General features: G+C 47.0%; 1 protein-coding gene across 1 annotated transcript; it reads right to left on the reverse strand.

Annotated features, from left to right (window-relative positions):
- Positions 1-9,294: 9,294 nt before the first annotated feature.
- Positions 9,295-21,084, reverse strand: RBP7 (retinol binding protein 7). The gene is made up of 4 exons (XM_047724621.1): positions 20,932-21,084; positions 12,410-12,588; positions 12,181-12,282; positions 9,295-9,541 (listed from the first exon to the last, which is right to left on the reverse strand). Exons 1-4 carry the CDS (start codon positions 21,002-21,004, stop codon positions 9,491-9,493), a joined length of 405 nt encoding a protein of 134 aa, XP_047580577.1. The 5' UTR covers positions 21,005-21,084; the 3' UTR covers positions 9,295-9,490.
- Positions 21,085-21,930: the final 846 nt, after the last annotated feature.

Genomic DNA, 21,930 nt, shown 5'->3' on the forward strand with positions numbered 1-21,930 from the left:
AAAAAAATTCTGGACCTGAGGAGGAAGAGAGGAGGGGGATGAGAGAGAAGGGACAGGGGAGGCGGTTAAGGGAGAGACACGGAGAAGGCTCTCTGGAGTCTTTCCAGAACACTGATCCAATAGGGTCAGGACCCCACCCCCCTGATTTCCCTTCCTCTTAACCACCTCATTAAAAGTCCCATCTCCAAATACAGTCATTCCATGGGTTAGGGCTTCAACATGCCTTTTGGGGGACACAATTCTGTCCACAGCACTCACATGCACCCAGCTCCAAAAAATTATTAAAAACTCTGCAACCCTGTTTCATCTATACGCATAATATTTTGCCTTTTTTTTAAATTATTTTGCTAGAATATTTCAAAGGAAATTCCAGATGTATAATTTTACATGTAAATATGTCATCATGTTTTTAAAAGGTAAGTTTAAAAAACACGCCCCATTAACACATGGAGAAATCCATAGTTTTATATCATCTAATATCCAAATTTCTGAAAGTATCAAAATACTTTTTTTTTTTTTTTTAAAGAAACATGAAGAAGTGCCTGGGTGGTTCAGTGGGTTAAAGCCTCTGCCTTTGGCTCAGGTCATGATCTCCCAGAGTTCCAGGATCAAGCCCTGCATCCCACATTGGGCTCTCTGCTCAGCAGGGAGCTGCTTCCCCCGCTCTCTCTCTGCCTGCCTCTCTGCCTACTTGTGATCTCTGTCAAATAAATAAATAAAATCTAAAAAATAAAGAAACATGAAATCTTTGTTTTGTTTATTTATTTTTAAGTAATCTCTACACCCAATGTGGGGCTTGAACCCACAACCCGGAGATCAAGAGTCTCATGCTATTCCAGCTGAGCCAGCCAGATACCCCTAAGCTAGGTCTTTTTCTGTTTACTTTATTTTAAGCAAGACATATACAAGCTCCCCATATTGCATTTGACTGATAAGGCTCCCCCTTCTTTAATTTAGAACACTTCTCCTTACCCCTGTTTTTTATCATGCTATGTTACTGGGTGACGTCATTGCTTATTTGTCATCTAGAATTGAATTCTCACATTCTGGACTTGACAGACGGTGTAACACGCCCCGCTTTCTCCCCACATTCCCTACGAACCAGTGGTTAGATTTACAAGCTGGTTTCGATTCAGTTTCTTTTCTCTCTCTCTTTTTTTTAAGATTTTATCTATTTATTTATTTGTTTGTTTGTTTAAGAGAGAGAGTGCACGTGCACAAGCAGGTGCCCAAGTTGGAGCGAGGGGAGAGGTTGAAGGGAAGGGAGAGGGAGAGAATCCCAAGCGGACCCCTCACTGCTCTGGGAGCCTGACTCAGGACTTGACTCACCACGGTGAGATCATGACTTGAGGTGAAACCAAGCTTAGCCACCTAACCTGCTAGGACACCAGGCACCCCTCTCTTCTTTCTGGAAAAGGATTCACAGTTACTCCCTTATTTAATAATAAATAATAAGAATAACGCTACAGAATAATAACAACAGGAACTCGGGGTGTCGGTGGTGCTCTTCAGGTAAGATGGTTAAGAAGGATTCAGAAAAGTGTGATGTTGAGGAATTTATTTATATTACTTATTAGTATTATTCTGTATACTTTATAGTTATGTATATTCTGTATATATATATATATACACATATATATATATCTCTTTTAAGATTTTATTTATTTATTTCACAGATAGAGATCACAAGTAGGCAGAGAGGCAGGCAGAGAGAGAAGGAGGAAGCAGGCTCCCCACCGAGCAGAGAGCCCGATTCGGGGCTCGATCCCAGGACCCTGGGATCATGACCTGAGCCGAAGGCAGAGGCTTTAACCCACTGAGCCACCCAGGCGCCCCTCTGTATATTTTTAAATTATTATTATTATGTATATTTTTAAAAGATTTATTTATTTGAGAGTGAGCAGGGGGAGGGGCAGAGGGAGAGGCAGTCTTATGTGGACTTCTCACTGAGCATAGAGCCGAATTGGAGCTTGGTCCCACGACCCTCAGATCATGACCAGAGCTGAAACCAAGAGTCAGTCACTTAACTGAATGCACCACTAGGTACCCCTGATTCTCTGTAATTTTTTAAAGGATTTTATTTATTTACTTGACAGAGAGAGAGATCACAAGTAGGCAGAGAAGCAGGCAGAGAGGGAGAGAAGAGGAAGCAGGCTCCCCACAGAGCAGAGAGCCTGATGTGGGGCTCGATCCCAAGACCCTGAGATCATGACCTGAGCCGAAGGCAGAGGCTTAACCCACTGAGCCACCCAGGCTCCCTGATTTGCTGTATTTTTAACTTACATTTTTATCTGTTTCCTCCCATGGGAATGAAAGTTCCACGAGGGGAGAAATTTTTCCTTTTGTTCACTGCTAAATTCCAGGAATTCACACATTTACTCATATTTGGATAAATTAATAAACACCGAAAAAATTTTGCCTCCCACGAGAGTCTGTTGTTTCAAATTGCCTCAAAACAATGACCTTATGTTGGGGAGGAGATTTCTGGGAAGGGGAGCCCCCACCGCTCCTGGCCCCGGATTCAGATTACTCACCACAGGAAGCTCTTTCTGCCCCCAGGTCCTGACCCTGTGCTTTAGCAAACCACCATTTTGCACCAAGGACGTCTCCAGAATTCTTTCTTGGTTGGTGGCTCCCAGCCTCATCCCGCTGAACCTCACCTGTATTCCCAAACCCCATCATTTGGCATCCAAATGAGGGGTTTTGAGTCGTTATGTCTGGACTCAGCTTCGGTGCAAAGTTGGCGAGTACTTTCTCTCCTCTTCCTTTCCTCTCGTTTCGGGGGCCCCTCGAGGAGTGTGGTCTTACTGGAAGCTTTCATGCCGGTTGCTCAGGCAGCAATCCTCTAGCCCGTGGCTCCTCTATGGGCTGGAAGTCAGCACCCTGGCTGGAATGGTACCACAACCCAGAAACTTGATGCCCTCTCTTTACTGCTGTCCTTATACAAAGTCATCTGTCTTGGGTATGGGACAGCCCCCTAAGCCACCAGGACAGCTGCCCATTTTAAGACTCCCATGTGAGGTTTCCTCCTGATTGATCTAATGTGATCCCCTCCACATCACTGGTCTAGCCCGCTTCCCGCCGGGGAGCCTCCACTGGGAGCTGGCCGAAACCAGTACCCGATTGAATTAAAACCCAACCGGGACATTTCCTAGGAAAGCTGGTTGTTAGGACCACATGTGTTGGAATGTCACTTAGAATCAGGATGGATTTCTGTCTTTACTGTTTGGTGTCAATGTCCTCTACTAACTACTTAAATCACAAAATTTGGTGATTTCCCCTTGTAAAACTTTTCTAGTGTTCCCCATGGGTTAAAAATGGCAGGCTCTTCAAAGCAAGGTCGAGGTAAAATACCTTCAAGGCAGGTCAATGTGTGACCTTCACGGTAAGCACGGTATTTCAGTCCATATGCCAGGCACCCAGCTGCACCCTCGGATGCAGTAGGGAAGCAGGGGGGACACTAGCCTCCCTCCTATAGGGGCCTTTAATGGTGGCAGTGATCACAGCTTTTGTTCAGGGACGCATCGGGTGGTTTTGGGAATCGAGGTGGGGGGAGGATTTTCTACGTAGTGCACCAACTCTTTTCTTGTGTTCCCAAGGACTCCCTCTTGGGGTGCGTTTTAACCCCCTGGAAACAATTCGGATTGCAAAACTTAGGAAAGGGCTGAGCTCCTGGAACACTGCATGGCCTCCGTGGGATCTATTGGTGAGATCTCCTCCGCAGGAAACAGGGCAAATGGGCCCTGGGCAACTTCATTGCTCATAGTGAGGCCTTCATTGCTCTGCACCAGGACCCCGACCTAAGGGCCTCTTGCAGAAAGTGTCGGCTTGGAAAGCCCCCCACCTCCGACATACCAGATGACAATTATCTCAGTAGGTCTCCTCCGGGTAAACCCAGGCTGCTGGAGGACACACCATCAGTCACAGACAACGGACTCTTGACTCTCTCTCTTTCACTGTTTTTCCTAAGTAGACATGGGGGCTCCTCCCTCACTCGGTTCCCGGGTGAATGGCTATGACTGGAGTCATCTGGGTTGTCTTCCTCGGGATGGGGACTTTAGGGAATATTCCCAAGCAGGGGCCAAAACTCCCTTTGTTTCGGGGAAATTCCTGTCTTCTCTGTCTGGACGTGGAAGGCCTAGTCCTCCTTGTTGGCGGGAAAACATGGCGTCTGCTCCTCTGTTGGAGCTGAGAGCTCCACAGCCTGGAGCCGTTCTCTGCCTTCTGGTAGCACTTTGTCTCTTCTGTCTCCCCTTTGGGTGTGGCCTGCATAACTGGCTTCTAGACCATTCTCGGCCTCGGGCCCCATGGCTCCTTCCCCCTTCCCTGCCAAGGAGCAGGAAGAGCCCTGCCCGGACCTGACACCCCCCACTCCGGATTTCCCCACCAGGGTCTCAGGTAAAAACTGAAGACAGGGGTGGGCCCAGGGGAAATAGAATTCAATATTTAACGTAAGTTTGTTGGTTTAAGATAGACATGTCTTAAAAGTTATTAGCACTAAATGTAAACCCTTCATTCTACCAAGATTTACTGAAGGTCAGATAAGCTCATGTGATCTCTGTTGCAATTTGTTGGCAAAAAGATGACTAAACTGGTGGTTAATTGTCTCCAAGTTTTCACAGGTAATTGTTCGGAGAGCTTTCCAAGTCTTTGGTAACCTGAGACTTAAGGTTTTGCTTCAGTGATACATGGGATTAAAGTCACTGCACATCTAGGTCTTTTCCAAATAGGATGAAGTGCTGAATCATTGACAACTGAATGCAGGTTTGTGCTTGTGACCACTCATTGCAAGAAACGAAGAATATCTGGTTCTTTGGGTAAACACGCTTTGAGCTTAACCAGTTCCTACATTTGCCACCTAAAGAATTCTGGTGTTCTTAGTTTTCCCTGGAGACTAAGGCTTCTAGGAGTGCTAAATGCAGTTGAGACTGATAGAAATAAGGGAAGCAACTCTGTATAGAGAAAAGTAGGAGACATGTAGGGAAGATATAACGAATGGCGATGCGTTTTTTTAATTAAATTTAATTTTTTTCAGTGTTCCAGAATTCATTGTTTATGCACCACACCCAGTGCTCCATGCGATACGTGCCCTCCTGAATACCCACCACCAGGATCACCCCCTCCACCCCACTCCCAAACCCTCAATTTGTTTTTCAGAGTCCACAGGGGGAGACAAACCATGGGGACACATTTTTATTGAAAGTTAAAGAAGGTAATTGTGTTCTAAATAAGATGGTTATTTGGGGGGCTCCTGGGTGGCTCAGTGGGTTAAGCCTCTGCCTTCGGCTCAGGTCCTGATCCCAGGGTCCTGGGATCGAGCCCCGCGTCGGGCTTTCTGCTCAGCGGGGAGCCTGCTTCCTCCTCCTCTCTCTCTCTGCCTGCTTGTGATCTCTGTCTGTCAAGTAAATAAATTAAAAATTTTTTTTTAAAAAGATGGTTATTTGGAAAGAAATGGCTTGGGACAAAAATCTGAATGCGAAAGAAAGTTGTAGAAGGTTTGTGAAGGGAAATCTTTGGAAAGGAATTTTAAGTGTGGTCAGGATGGACTAAGATTGAAATGAATGGATTTTTTTTAAATTTTTTATTTATTTGACAGAGAGAGAGAGAGAGAGAGATCACAAGTAGGCAGAGAGAGGTGGGGAAACAGGCTCCCTGCTGAGCAAAGAGCCCGATGTGGGGCTCGATCCCAGGACCCTGGGATCATGACCCGAGCCAAAGGCAGAGACTTTAACCCACTGAGCCACCTAGGTGCCCTGAAATGAATGGATTTTAAAAGCACATCGGCATTAGATTGAAAGTCTGCTTTCTCTCTCTTCAAAGAGACAAGTTTTCTTGAATTATTGGTCTGCTCTTGCTAAGAAAATGTAAACAAAGGTTTTTTTCTCTTTTGTCTGTCCAGAAAAGCAGTTTCTAGGTTGTGCCTTTATTAGGTCTTTGATGAGCCCTAATCCTATTCAGGCATGTGTTTTAAAACTTTAGCAAACTCCTCCAAGATTTAAATCGTAAAAAAGTCTCTTTGACTCATTAGGCCTTTTTATTTGGTATGTTAAGTTACTCTTTTTTGGGGGCGCCTGGGTGGCTCAGTGGGTTAAAGACTCTGCCTTTGGCTCGGGTCATGATCCCAGGGTCCTGGGATCAAGCCCCGCATTGGGCTCTCCGCTCCTCGGGGAGCCTGCTTCCTCCTCTCTCTCTCTCTGCCTGCCTCTCTGCCTACTTGTGATCTCTGTCTGTCAAATAAATAAATAAAATCTTTTTTAAAAAAAAAAGTTATTCTTTTTTCTTTTTCTTTTTTTTTTTTTTTTAGAGATTTCTTTCTTTCTTTCTTTCTTTTAATTATTTATTTGACAGACAGAGATCACAAGTAGGCAGAGAGGCAGGCAGGGGTAGTGGGGGAAGCAGGCTCCCTGCTGAGCAGAGAGCCCGACGAGGGGCTCGATCCCAGGACCCTGAGATCATGACCTGAGCCAAAGGCAGAGGCTTTAACCCACTGAGCCACCCAGGTACCCCTTAAGTTACTCTTAAACGAATGATAAGCCTTAGGTTAACATAGGATGCTGTAACTATTCTAGAGATGATACGTAATTCCTAAAGTTTTAAAGTTTTAATATAAGACCATTCCTTAAAGAATAAATGAAACAAGACGGGATCAGGAGGGAGACAAACCATAAGAGACTCTTAATCTCACAAAACAAACTGAGGGTTGTCAGGGGGACCAATACTGACCCCTAGTCAGGGACATCTCTATGCCCCTATTCAGTAGGAAGATGTTACAGAAGATGGACCTTCCACCTTCAACAACCTTAAAGATTTAAGGGTCAAAATTGTTCAGGGGGAAAATGATGAGGGAACACAAGGCTAGCTGAACATAAAACACATGTTGACCCCCTGAAACCTCCCCCCACCCCCCACTCCTGGGTGAGACATGTGTGACATTCTTCCAGGGATGTCCCAACTGAATGCTAATAACTTGCTAGAAGAGAAAACAACCTTAACTTGACAATGGCAAGGCCTTGGGTACTTGTAGGTAGGTCTTGTAGGTTGGTCCTCTTTGGCATATGAAAGGTTTTCTGGTTTGTTTTTTTTTTTTAAGATTATTTATTTATTTATTCGACAGAGAGAGAGATCACAAGTAGGCAGAGAGGCAGGCAGAGAGAAAGGAGGGAAGCAGGCTCTCTGCTGAGCAGAGATCCTGATGCGGGACTTGATCCCAGGACCCTGGGATCATGAGCTGAGCCGAAGGCAGAGGCTTAACCCACTGAGCCACCCAGGCGCCCCATGAAAGCTCTTTTGAAACCACCTTTTCCTTACGTCCCCCAACTCCTGAGTATGTAATCAGCATCCTCAAGACCCCAGCGCAGCAGCTCTTACTGCCCACGGGTCCTGTCCCTGAGCTTTAAACCACCATTTTGCACCAAAAAGAAAGAAATGTTTCCTCACCACCTGATTCTCAAGTTGGATGTCCATCTGTCAGCTCAGCTAATACACTTATTACCTGATTCGATCCTGAAACAATTTCATAGTCTTTCTGCTTGGTGGGGTCACCCTATCTAATTGAACCCACAGTCGCCCTCTGACTTTCTCTAGTCCTAAAGTCTCTACTTAAAAGGTCAAACTAACAAGTCGGTTTCTGTTAGTTGAAATAGGAGTTAGATTTGATGCTCGGACTTTAATTTCCTGTTGAATTCTGTCATTATCTGGAGTCTGTAAGCTCCTTCCAGGCATAGATAGACCTTTTCTGGGCTGCTGTCCAGGGATGCTGTAAAGCCCAGCTTAGAGCCTAGCACCCCCTGAGCGCTTCTGACTTCCCTTCCCTTGCCTTGCACTGACTCTGGGATCCTGAAGTCCCAGTGATCTGAACTAGTTGCTCCCTCCAGGCCTCCCTGAAACTATCCCCATGTCCCTTCCACTTCTCAGCCAAACTTGGAACAGCCTCCCCTGCTTCCACACCCCCAGTGTTCTTGGCTCAGCACCAGCCCTGCCCCTGAACCAACCTCTCCGGGGACAGACCAATCCAGCTTGACTTCTTGCTGCCTCGGGCATCTCAGTGAGCAGCCACCACTCCCTGGACCCTGAAACGTCTCTTGCCTTCGCTTCCCAGATGCCACCCTGTTTCTCCAGCCCCTCTGGCCACAACTGCTAGTGTACCCCTTTGGGCCTCCAGTTTCTCTCTTCTCACTTGGAACACAATGTCCCTGGGGCACCTGGCTGGCTCAGTCAGTAGAGCATGCTGCTCTTGATCTTGGGGTTGTAAGGTCGAGCCCACCTTGAGTGCAGAGGTTACTTACAAATAAAGTCGTAGGGGCACCTGGGTGGCTCAGTCAGTTAAGCGCCTGCCTTTGGCCCAGGTCATGATCTCGGGGTCCTGGGATCAAGTCCCTGACATCATCTCCCACCAGCCTGGCTCACACTGAGCACAGGCCCCTCAAAATCCAGAGCTCATTCTTCTGGTTGTGTTGCCTTCTTTCTGGTTGGCTCTGACCTCCCTTCTTAACAGCTGGAGGAACCCAAAAGAGGGTGTCTTCCTTGACTCCTCCCCCTTCCACCATCCCTATGGCTCATAGACTCGTGGACCACCTTGGACTATGGACTCTGCGACCTAAATGATTAGCTATTTCTCTGCAGCCCTGAGTCTATTCACTGTATTTGGGACTGGGGCTCCGTCCGGCTGCCCCGACCATCACCAGCTCACACGGGGATTTCTAGCAGTGCTTTCTAAACTGGCTCCCAAGTTGCATCCCCCACCTACCGCCCTTTCTCCCCTGTGCAGTTGGGGTTCCCTTCTGTGAGCCAACCTGGATGTGCAGATCTGCTTAGAGCCAGGCACCATCTCCCTATGACCTTGGGGACAAATCTTAGCTCTGTCACCCCACCTTCCAGATTCTTCATGACAGGCTCCCTGCCTGCTTCCGGCCTCCTCTGATTTCTCTTTCCACTCCACCCACATACGCCCACGCTCCAGCAAACGCAGTCTTTCAGTTCCTCGAACACCCTCCAACTTACCCCCAGCCTTTTAGCTAGAATACTTCCCGATGCTTCCTGCCCACTCATGCTTCAGTTCTGAGCTTAGAGACACCCCCCGCTACCCCCAACCCCGGCCGCCCCTTGCCTGTCCCCAGAAGTCAGGTCCCCCCACTGAGCTCTCATAGTCGCCCGCGCTTAACGCCGCAGTTCTGATGCTTGTTTTGTCCTTTTCTTCACTAGACTTTGAAGACGGAATTACATCCTGTTCACTGGTGTGTCGTGGTGCGCATTTTTTCAAATAATAGGATACACTAATTAGGAGGGAAAAAAGTCGGGGTCATTGGACAGGTTTATTGAAATGGAGCCGTTTTTGCCACAGTCTGAGTAAATCGCTTCTGGTACAGGCTGTGGGACAGCTCTCCCTCCACAGGTTCCTGTCGCCAGACCAGGACAGACGAACATCTGTTCATTTGGGGATAGATTTCAACATGAAGCTGCAGTCGCATGTGGGCTCTGGGCTGGATGCGGCTCAGGCTCTCTGGAACGTCTGTTTGCACACTTGGCCTTCACAGAACATTTCCTAGGGACAAGGGGGAACAGGAGGAGAAAGAAGATGTGTGGGCAAAGTGGGTGATTATTATTATTATCACTCACAACAGTGCTGACACGAAATCTGCGGTGTCTTTTCCAACTGGGTGTCCAACAATTCAATTCGATTCTGACACTAATGACCCAGAGCTAACGCAGACCCCACAGGTGAAGGGCCCAGTCCCCAAAACGGCCCCTACTTCAGACAGCGGTCACAAGAAGCCCACCCGAACTCCTGACCCAGCAGCTATGAGCGGGATTCCCACGACCCCCTCCTCAGTTTCAATAATTTGCTAGAATGGTTCACAGAAACACTCTTTACTCACATTTATGGGTTTATTATAAAGGATCCAACCCAAGAACAGCCAAGTAGATGCATAGGACACAGTATGGGGTGGGGGGTGTGCCGACCTTCCAGGCCGCCTCCAGGAACGCCACCCTCCCAGCACATCAATGTTTTCACCAACTACGAGGCTCTCCAAAACCCTCTCGTTTAGGGGTGCTGGTGGAGGTTTCGTTATGTAGGGATGATTGACTAAACCTTTGGCCATCTGGGAGACCCCAATCTCCAATCATCTCATTAGCCTACAGGAGACACTCATTGGAGATTCCAAGGGTTTTAGGAATCAGGCACAAAGACCAAATATTTATTTCATGTTATATCACAGCATGGAGGGATTGTCCTGTGAGTGGCCTCAGAAGAAGGGTAGAGCAGCTAGCTACCCTTGGGCAGAGTTCACGGATATGCCATGAAAGGATGCATGCCATTTGAACATTACTTCTTACCTCCAACAAATCCGAATATCCTCAAACGTATTTGGTGTTTTCTTTGAAGTTCCATATTACATTTTTGTGACGGCATATTGTTTATTTATTCTTAATTTTGTTTCTATCATCAGAAGAGTGTAAGATTTATCAATCTAGGATTTTAAGATAAGGGCTCTAATTTTGTTTCCACTGTTCTGGCTTGGGTTTCATGGACATTGAGGCAAAAAGGTGTAGAGTTGAAAGCACACATTTTTATCAGACCTGGATTTGCATCTCCACTGGGCAGCCATGGGGAATTTCTAAATCTCAGTCTCATTTGTAAATGGGAAAAATTGTGTCCCTTTCACAGGACTGTCTTTTTTTTTCTTTTTTTTTAAGTTTTTTTTTTTTAAAGATTTTATTTATTATTTATTTGACAGAGAGAGATCACAAGTAGACAGAGAGGCAGGCAGGCGGAGAGAGAGAGAGAGGGAAGCAGGCTCCCTGTCAAGCAGAGAGCCCGATGCCGGACTCGATCCCAGGACCCTGAGATCATGACCTGAGCCGAAGGCAGCGGCTTAACCCACTGAGCCACCCAGGCGCCCTCACCGGACTGTCTTGAAGACCAAGTCAGATAGTGCATGCAAAGATTTAGCACAGTAATTGAGCCCAACATAATCACTCAAAAAATGTAAGCCATTCTAATATATATGGCAGGAAGCAATTCTCATTTAAAAAGCCAAAATCGGGGGCACCTGGGTGGTTCAGTGGGTTAAAGCCTCTGCCTTCGGCTCAGCTCATGGTCCCAGGGTCCTGGGATGGAGCCCCGCACCGGGTTCCCTGCCCAGTGGGAAGTCTGCTTCTCCCTCTCCCACTCCCCCTGCTTGTGTTCGCTCTCTCGCTGTCTCTCTCTCTGTCAAATAAATAAATAAAATAAATAAAAAGTTGTAGATAAGCCTTGATGTACAATTTCATACTCTTTCTCTCTCTCTCTCCCTTTTTAAGCAGGCTCCACACCCAGCACGGAGCCGAATGAGGGGCTTAAACTCACAACCCTGAGATCAAGACCTGAGCTGAGATCAAGAATCGGACACTCAACCGACTGAGCCACCGGACGCCCCCATACCTTCTAAATTATATTCAGAAATTATTGATTAGCTTGAGTTATAACTTGTATGTTCATGAAATGCTGGTGGCATCAGCAAGGAGATGACCTTTCGGAAGTGAGTAAGGCAGCTAAGTAGAGAGCGGCAATGATGTGCGCGCCTCCGACAAGGGTTCTCTGAATTCTTCCTAAGGAAATAAATCCACGGATGCAAAAGGCTCTATTTATGTGAATTTAAGCAATGGCAGAAAATGCCCCAGAACAATACTCCTGGACACTGAGATTATGGAAATGTTTTTTAAAAATGATAGTTCACCAACCTGATAGAATAGTATGAAGCCAGTTTACTACCTTATTTTATATATACATATAATATATTTAGGTAATGTAATATACACATATATAAATTTTCTTATTTTACTTTTTTTTAAAAAGATTTTATTTACTTATTTGAGAGAGAGAGAGAGATAGCGAGAGAGAGCAGGGAGCCTGAGGCGGAACTCGATCCCAGCACCCTGGGATCATGACCTGAGCCAAAGGCAGATGCTTAACCGACTGAGCCACCCACGCACTCCTCCATATTTTTTTAAATTAACACATCATGAATTCAACAGGAAAATTATTTTGAAACCCGGAATATGTTTTGTCGTAAATGAAAAAGCAGAATACTCCGCCAGAGACCAGAAGGTGACAGGCCAGATTGAAAACAGTGGGCTGGAATGGTGGGACACAGTCATGGTTTCATCTCATCAGATGTACAAACACAGTGTGGCAAGTACCAGATGGAGTTTGTCCCCTTCAATCCAATGGGTCCAGCCTCTGTTCTTCTTCTCCCCCTTCTGGACACAAGTGAGTCTGTCATTGTCCCAGGTGACCAAGCTCTGCGTGAGAGAGGGGACAAGAGTCTGGTTTGCTGTGGCAGGTCCTCAGCGGGTACTAAGAAGGCCGAGTTAATCTTGCAAAATCAAGAGCCTTATATTATCATTTGAAAAAAAAATTTTTTTTTACCTTGCATTTCCTGTTATCCAGGCCTTTATTATCCTCGTCAAATTCTTCTCCGACTTTAAATGTAACAAGGTAGTTCCTCAGGCTGCTATATGTGTGGATGCTAAAGGAATCCCCGTTTTGCTCAATCACTTTCTGTGGCTTCAGCAACTTGGCTACCTTGCGGGTAGCAAAGTCAATACCTTAAAAGACAATTTTTATTTACTTATTTATTTATTTATTATTTTAAAAATATTTTATTTATTTATTTGATACAGAAAGAGAGACAGTGGGACAGGGAACATAAGCAGGGGGAGTGGGAGAGGGAGAAGCAGGCTCCTCACTGAGCAGGGAGCCCGATGTGGGGCTCGATCCCAGGACCCCGGGATCATGACCTGAGCTGAAGGCAGCTGCTTCACTGACTGGGCCACCCCGGCGCTCCAAAAAACAATTTAAAAAAAAAGAAGTCTCGGGGCACCTGGGTGGCTCAGTTGGTTAAACGACTGCCTTCGGCTCAGGTCACGGTCCTGGAACGCTGGGATCGAGTCCCACATCGGGCTCCCAGCTCCATGAGGAGTCTGCTTCTCCCTCTGACCCTCTCCCCTGTCATTCTCTCTCTCACTCTCTATCAAATAAATAAATAAAATCTTTAAAAAAAAAACTTAAAAAAAAAGAAGTCTCAACATTTACTCAAGATGCAAAAGTGAAGAATCTGGCAGGTGTCCTCAGAATCATTGCATTTCATGGCTAGTGTTTCTTTGATGATTTCAGTGCCAGTTGGTGCCGAAATTGGATCTGTAGGGAGCTGTCCTAGCAGAACTCTATCCAAAGACTTGATTAAAAAAGCTTGAGGGGCACCTGGGTGGCTCAGTGGGTTGGGGCCTCTGCCTTCGGCTCGGGTCATGATCCCAAGGTCCTGGGATCAAGCCCCATATGGGGCTCTCTGCTCAGCAGGGAGCCTGCTTCCCCCTCTCTCTCTGCCTGACTCTCTGTCTACTTGTGATCTCTATTTGTCAAATAAATAAATAAAATCTTTTTTAAAAGCTTGAACAAAAAAAAAAAAAAGCTTGGACAGGGGCACCTGGGTGGCTCAGTGGGTTAAAGCCTCTGCCTTTGGCTCAGGTCATGGTTCCGGGGTCCTGGCATCAAGCCCCGCATCAGGCTCTCTGCTCAGCATCCCCCTCTCTCTCTGCCTGCCTCTCTGTCTACTTGTGATCTCTGTCTGTCAAATAAATAAATTAATAAAATCTTAAAAAAAAATCTTAAAAAAAAAAAAAAAAAGCTTGAACAGCTTTCAGGGAAGAGTCATTGACCAACTATACCTCAGGTAATGGATTTGCAGTCGGGCCTGTTAGAAGCAGTCCCAGGGGGCGGAGAAGAGGATAAAGAAGCCAAGGGGACAGCACTCAGGCCCAACCCAAACTCAAGCACCGCAACTCAGCCTTTATCCGCTTCATGAATTTACACTAGGGATTAAGACAGCATTTGTTAGGGGCGCCTGGGTGGCTCAGTGGGTTAAAGCCGCTGCCTTTGGCTCAGGTCATGATCCTGGGGTCCTGGGATCGAGCCCCGCATCGGGCTCTCTGCTCAGCAGGGCCTCTCTGCTCAGCAGGGCGCCTGCTTCCCTTCCTCTCTCTCTCTGCCTGCCTCTCTGCCTGTCAAATAAATAAATAAAATCTTAAAAATTATATATAAAAAAAAAGACAGCATTTGTTATAGACAACTGAGGAGTCCCTGAACTCTACCTTTGAAACTAAGAATACACTTGATGTTCATTAATTAAATTTAAATAAAATTTTTAAAAAAATTTTAGGGGTGCCTGGGTGGCTCAGTCATTAAGCATCTGCCTTCGGCTCAGGTCATGGTCCCATGACCTGGGATCGAGCCCCGCATCGGGCTCTCCACTCAGCAGGAAGCCTGTTTCTCCTTCTTCCACTCCCCCTGCTTGTGTTCCCTCTCTCTCTGTCTCTCTCTGTCAAATAAATAAATAAGATCTTTTTTTTTTAAAGATTTTATTTATTTATTTGACAGAGAGAGATCACAAGTAGACGGAGAGGCAGGCAGAGAGAGAGAGAGAGGGAAGCAGGCTCCCTGCCGAGCAGAGAGCCCGATGCGGGACTCGATCCCAGGACCCTGAGATCATGACCTGAGCCGAAGGCAGCGGCTTAACCCACTGAGCCACCCAGGTGCCCAATAAATAAGATCTTAAAACAAGCAAACAAACAAACATGTTTTAGTTCACTGTGTAAAGTCATAATGATGTAGGAAAGATGTTAGGGTTCAAAGCCAATGGCTAAGAAAGAATTCTTGAGATGTCTTTGGTGCAAAATGGTAGTTTTATTAAAGCACAGGGACTGGGCTTGTGGGCAGAAAGCACTGCACTGGGGTCACGAGGAGTGGCCCGTTAAATACTTTCAAGTTGGGAAGGGTTTAGGGATAGAGTAAGTCTCCCAGGTATTTCAGAAACAAGGTTTCCAGGAACCTGAGGGGGCTAGTTATTGTTAGGAGAAGGTCATTTATTACCATCTAGTAAAAACTCAATCATGAGACCCTTCAGATGTATACCAGTGGGTCATATGCTTGGAGGATGATCGCCAATTTGGATCTTGGGGGGCAAAGAGAAAGGAAGTTTCCAAAGGAATTTTATATGTTAAAGTAGACATACAGGATCCTGGGAGTCGGGCTAAGATTGCCTTTCACCTTTAGCAAGTGTCAGCATTGAGGTATCTGAGCTCCCAGTGGAAGTTCACTCTACCTGTTTCAAGGACTTGACAATGGGCTATAGGAAGAAAGGAAATTGAATTTTTCTTTTGCCTTTCTTTCTCACATCAATAAGAGATGGTGAAGACAGGAGAGAAGGCTAATTCACAAAATGTACTTATTAATCAGCACAAACAACTGCATTTAAAAGGAATTTTAATTTTTTAACACAATATAGGATTATTATAGGATTTCTACTAAAGTCTTCTTGCAATAGAATGTTCTTTGATAATTTTTTTAATCACGATAAAATATACGTAACATAAAATTCACTATTTTATCCATTTTTAAGGCATACAGTTCAAGGGTGGTAAGTAGATTCACAATGTTGTCCAGTCACCACCGTTACCTAATTCTAGAACTTTTTCATCCTCCTGGGCAGAAACTCTGTTCTTGATGGGGCTTAGGTCATGCTCCCCCCATAATATGGTAGCTTGGCATATCGAGTAGTTGGAGCTGAAGGAATTTGAGGAGTGGTATGTGCGAGAACAGTTCTCGGACCTTCCCCTCAGGCAAGTCCTAAGACCCTCATACCAGGGTGGCCTTCTCTACAACGGAGGTTAGGGGTATCCTTATCTCGGAAACCACGGGACACAGAGGAGAATCTGAGAACAGTGCTTGCTAAGTTTCTAAGTTTGCTTTTTATGTTTCAATTCTGAATTTCTATTTGTTTCTTTCTCAGTTCTGCTGTTACTTTGTATAGATTCTGATTCCTTGCCATAATTAAGCTCAGCATAACTGCTTCTTGTTCTATTTCGGATAATCCCAGTGTCTGGAGACCCTGTTTCTTTGTTGGTTGTTTCTACGGATTCTTGCTATCAGGGTCCTTTAATTTCTTTTAACAGCTTTATTGAGATATAATTGATGCACAAAAAGCAGTTACGTATTTAATATGTGCAATTCAACGTGTTTGGACTTCAGCAAACACCCACAGTCACGGCAACAGACAGAGCCACGATCACCGTGACAGAGCCAACACCTTCCAGAATTTTCTTGTCATGTGTTTTTGTCTCCTTAGGTTGTGATTATTTCCTGGGTATTGTTTCTGTAGAGTGTGCACATAGTTCTCTTCCTCCAAAGAGGGTTTTTTAATTGCTTTCAAGGCCACTAGCTATCTGGACGCATCTGAATTCAAGTTCAAGTCTTGAGATTTTTCTGGGCCATCAAGATGATTCACGGTGAAACTACACTCTGTTCAAAAGCTCTTTACTTCCAGGTCTCCCTCCCTTGCTTCTCAGGTGCAGCTTTTCAGAATCCCAGCCCAGAATGTGGGTTTACAGGGTCTCTACCCCTGGCTGACTGAGGACTCCCACTTTCGCCCCCTGCCCTAATCCTATGCAGCTCCCCCCGAGTGCAGCTTAGTCGGACAAGCACCCTGAAGGGAGGAGCCACCCTAAGTGCTGGGCTCCCCTCTCTGGATCCTTATTCTCTCCTAGACCTTATTCTCTCCTAGACCTAGATAAAATTCTTTATCATTTTGCTACTCTATCACATTCTTTAAGAAGTTCATATACACATAGAAACAATTCAAGACCTTGCTCTCTTCCTCCAAAGAGAGTTTGGTTTTTTTCCCCCCTTGGTTTGTTTTATTTTGTTCTGTTTTAACTGCTTTTAAGGCTACTAGCTGTCTCCGGGACACCTGGGTGGCTCAATCAGTTAAGCATCTGCTTTCAGCTCTAGTCATGGTCCCAGGGTCCTGGGAGCGAGTCCCACATAGGGCTCCCTGCTCAGCGGGGAGTCTGCTTCTCCCTCTGCCTGCCGCTCCCCCTGACTGTGAGTGCTCTCTTTCTCTCTCTCTCTAACAAATCAGTAAATAAAATCTTTAAAGAAAAAAAGATGCTACTAGCTGTCTGGAAGCACCTGAATTCAAGTTCAGGTCTTGAGATTTTTCTGGACGACCAAGAATGATTCACAGTGAAACTACAGTCTGTTAAAAAAACATATATATTTTTGATCTAGCTTAATTTAGCTATTTTCTTTGGGAGAGTTAGTATAAATAAACTAGTTTGCCATTCGTAGAGGCAAAAGTCCTCAGGAAAGGTCTAAATACTTCTGCATAAGTTGGCATTAGAATATACATCAATAGGGGGGCGCCTGGGTGGCTCAGTGGGTTAAGCCTCTGCCTTTGGCTCAGGTCATGATCCCAGGGTCCTGGGATCGAGCCCCCTCTGCTCAGCGGGGAGCCTGCTTCCTCCCCTCTCTCTGCCTGCCTCTCTGCCTACTTGTGATCTCTGTGTCAAATAAATAACTAAAATCTTTTTAAAAATTATTTTAAAAAAAGAATATACATCAATAGGGACAATAGGTTTTATGGTACCGTTGACTCTCAAACATCACAAGGGTTAGGGGAGTCCCCCCCCCCACCATCTGTGTGCTCAGCTGAAATTCCTTGTATAACTTTTGACTCCCTCAACACTTCACTACTAATCGCCTGCTAGTGACGGGAAGCCTTCCCAATAGCAGCAACAGTTAATACACATTCTGTATGTTATGTGTATTAGATGCCGGATTCTTACAATAAAGTAAGCTAGAGAAGAAATGTCATTAAGAAAATCGTGAGGAAGCGAAAATACATGAATTCTATACTGAATTTATATTTTTAAAAAATCCTCGTATAAGCAGACCCGCCTGGTTCAAACCTGTGTGTTCAGAGTCAACTGGAGCTCCATTCTGCAGTTGTCCCACGGGCCGCCTGACGCATCAGAGATCAGCACTTCTTGAATTTTAATTGGCGTCTGAATCACCCGAGAATCTGGTTCGACGCCGATTGTGATGGGGTAGATCTGGGGTCTGGCGTGAAGCTCAGAGTCTGCAAGCTAAGAGGTGCCTGCTAGGGGCGCCTGGGTGGCTCAGTGGGTTAAGCCTTTGGCTTCGGCTCAGGTCATGATCCCAGGGTCCTGGGATCGAGCCCCGCGTCGGGCTCTCTGCTCGGCGGGGAGCCTGCTTCCTCCTCTCTCTCTCTGCCTGCCTCTCTGCCTACCTGTGAGTTCTCTCTCTCTGCCAGATAAATAAAACCTTTAAAAAAAAATTCCAGCTAGTTCTGAGTAACAAAACCCGACCCTCTGCTGGTCCTGAGCCCCTGATCTGCCTCAGGGAGACCGGGTAGACCCTGGAGTCTGTGTTCCTTATGTCTTTCCGATCGCTTTCTTCCCAACTTGTGAGGAACTGGCAAGAGGTTTTAAGTCTGATTTCAGCTATCGTATAAAATGCAAGCGATCTCTTGTAATTGAGATACTTAGAATATCAGATCTGGCCCAACGACCTCGGTTAACAAAAGGGGAAGCTAAAGGAACTGACAAGTTATGCAACTTTGATTCGATGACCCACAGTCAATGGTGAAGCTCGCTGGGCTTCCAGTGTGGTGCTCTGTTACCCTAAAAGGCCTCTCTATTCCAGAAACCCTTAGCGCCTTTACAATTCTTTTGGAAAACAGATTGCAAGTAAGACTTATGTGTGTTGTCAAGATCCAGTATCTTTCTGGAACCTGAACCGAAAGTCAGAATAGGGGTTGTGAGGCAGGATGCTGACTCAGTACTACACGGGTTAGTCCTCTGGGAAGGGAGTTGCATGATAAATAAATATGTCGAGTAAACAAATAAATAGCCTGTTAGCTTCTAGGATCAAATACAGTAACAGGTCATTGTTAAGCCTCTACTGACATCATGGGAAAAAAAAAGTATCAAACAAGGAAATCATAGGAGAGCATACAGAAAAGCAAGAAGGTGTGGGGACAGGTGAAGGATGGTACTAACATGTTGTGAAAAACACTTATTCTGATGTGCGGGAGGCTGCTTTGTAATACCAGACAGACTTAGCACAGGATGTCTTCCTATACTTGGAATGGTGACTCTGACTCCATTCCCTTTTGCCCTAAAAGCCAGGGACATTGTCACAAACACAGTACACATCAAGGCAACATTCAAAGCCATCACCTGACATTTCGCCTTTGTCCCCCACACAAGTAGCCAGATCGCAGACGGATAAATCAAGGAAGAAAGCACTTATGGTCATGTGTCACCACATGTCACCACTAATTTGGAGGTGGACAGGTAGTAACGTATGAGGACCTACCACCTTCGGGAAACATGAGCATTCATTCCTACTTAGGAATTGGAAACAGAAAGGAAATGAGATTCAGGTTGAAGGGAGAGCAGGATAAGACACCCCAAAATATTGCCACTCTGGCATACTGGGGAGAAGGCAATCAGGAAGAAGCCGACAGAAGGAAGCTCTCTGCCTTCCTCCATTTGCCTAAAAGCAGGACATAAGTTTGTGAAGTTGTCCCCTCTCCCCTCTGTTCCAGGACAGGCAGAAGGTAGGGAGACGACTCTAGACTCTTAGCAGCTGGGAGATGGCCCCAGAAGAACTACATGATAAACCTTCCCAACCAGCCCCTATTTTCTGTTGGTCTCCCCTTGTATTGTTAGTTACCTTCCCCACAATTTGCCCCCCTGCAAACTCAAAGTCTCTGTCTTGTCACTTCTCTACAGAGTTATTCCTTGCTAAGGTGCTCTACGGCCACGTTCAAGTTCCAACTGCACAACACGGAGGGGCTCCCAGGTGCCCTCATGGCTCAGGTGCAGCTGACTTCCGGCAGTTAATCCGTCTTTCGCTGATCTAATTCACAGGACCCCAGCCAACGAACCTAGGATGGGATGAGCAAAATATTCCTTTCCTTCGCTACAGGGTTTTATGGTGGCCTGAATCAGAGTTAGCTTGAGAGGCCCCCCACTTCCCTACTTAGTGTGAGAAGAGAACAGAAGCCTACCAAAAGCACCCAACTCTTAAAAACACACCGGGACCACAGAACTGTACATTTCAAAAGGGTTTAAATGGCCATTTTTATGTTATGTATATTTTACCACGTTTTTTTTTTCTTTTTAAAGAAACAAATCAGACCCCTCCTTCCCTCTCAATTTATAGATGGAAAAACAGACCCAGTGTCAGATAAGGAGAAACCAGGACAGCTGCCGGGTCCCCAGGCTCCCAGCAGCTCTGGCCACTGACTGGCGTCACTTAGGGGAAGGTGCTGGGTACAGAGGTGCTCTGATGCCCGCATCTGAACAATGACAGTGAGACCAGTACAAACTGGGAATCCGTAAGAGAGGCATTCTACCAGGCCTTCCTGAAGCCGCCTGGGAAGCAAGGTCATGGGTCAGACCCCCCACCCCTTACATACCGCAGGCGACCACAGAGGCCCTTTCCAGCCCGCAGAACAGGCTCCCTGCTGTGCGCTGGAGGGAGCAGGGCCGGGCGGGGTGGGGGTAGAAGCGACACCTCCAGGCATCTGCCACCGTCCAGGGCTGGCACTGCACCCTTGGTGGGTGACCACCAAGGGGTCTGGGTTTCTTGTTCCCCCTCACGCCCTCCAGGGGAGAGGGGAAGTCAGAAAACTAAAGATTTCCAAAGCGGTTCCCGAACTCTAGAGGGCACCAGAGTCGCCTGGTGGGGAGCGCGGGGACCTCGTGCAGCGGGGCGCCGCCCGGAGCTTGGGACTCGGAGGGCCGGCGACCTCCGTAGCAGAGTCACCCAGAGCCCCGCCGCAGAGGGGCCCGCACGCCCTCTCGCCGGTAGGACGCCCTCGGACCCCCCGAGTCCTCCTGCGAGGTGACCGGCGCCTCAGCGGTCCGCGGTGGGGCGGGAGACTTGGCCAGGGGGAGGACAGAGATCGACGGGGGCAGAAGCGGACAGACCCGCGACGGGGGAGCAGAAAGGAAGGGGACGGGAGACCAGCGGAAGAGGGGACGGGGCGCCGGCCGACCCCAAGACGGCCCCTCCCGCCCTACCTAGGGCCACCATGTAGCCCTCGAAGTTGTCGCTGCTGAGCAGGTTCCAGGTGCCGCTGAGGTCGACGGGCATGGCGGGACAGCGCGACCGCGGCCGGCGGGAACTCGGCTGGTCTGCGGGGCCGGAAACGCGGGCCCGCGTGGGGACCGCAAGGGGACAGCGGCGCCGGGAGGAGCCGAGCCTTGGACGCCCCCGCTGGGAAACCCTGCGGGCTCCGCGCGCCCCGGGTTTTCTGCCCCCGCGTGGCCACGCCTGCTTCCCCCGCCTCCCCTCCTCCCCGCGAACTCTGAGCCCAGGCGCGCCCCACGGCGGGTCCCCGGCCACGCTTCTCTCCGCCGGCTGGGAATAATAACCAAAAGAAACTTTCGGGCTCATGGCATTAATTAGCGCTTCTGGCCCATAAACCCAACTCTGTGGTCTCTCAGTATACACAGAGGACTGTTCTCGCACCCATCGAGCCGTCCTGGGACGAGTGACCATCTGGCAGCTCCGACAGGTGGCAGTGGCATCGCTGTGAGCCCGCTGGCCTTTTTGCCTGCTGGTTACCTCACCGTCATGAACTGGCTGCTGGGATTCCAGCCAGCACATCCACGTTCCAGGTGAGGAGGAAGGGGCAAAGCACCATCTGCCATTATCCCTTCATTAGATTCCTGCTCACGGTCATTGCCAAAGCTAGGTCACATGCCACTTGTAACAGCAAGGGAGCCTGAGGAATCTCACAACTCGGGTTCAGTCTTGACAGTAGAGAAAGACAATAGAGAAGAGGGCTGGGAACGTAGGCTAACCCAGAATATTAGCCACAAACACCATCCATATAGGCTGGCTCCAAAATTTAGAGTCTATTTCTGACCTCACCCATCAGCTCTAGACTCAAATATATATTTATATTTAATACATATTAAATATAGTTTTATATTTATATGTATTTTAAATATTGATACATTTTTCTTTATATTATTTATTAATATGAATCTTTAAATATATTTATATAGTAAAGA

The sequence above is a fragment of the Lutra lutra genome, chromosome 4 (genome assembly GCF_902655055.1).
Source record: "Lutra lutra chromosome 4, mLutLut1.2, whole genome shotgun sequence".
Lineage (NCBI taxonomy): Eukaryota > Metazoa > Chordata > Mammalia > Carnivora > Mustelidae > Lutra > Lutra lutra.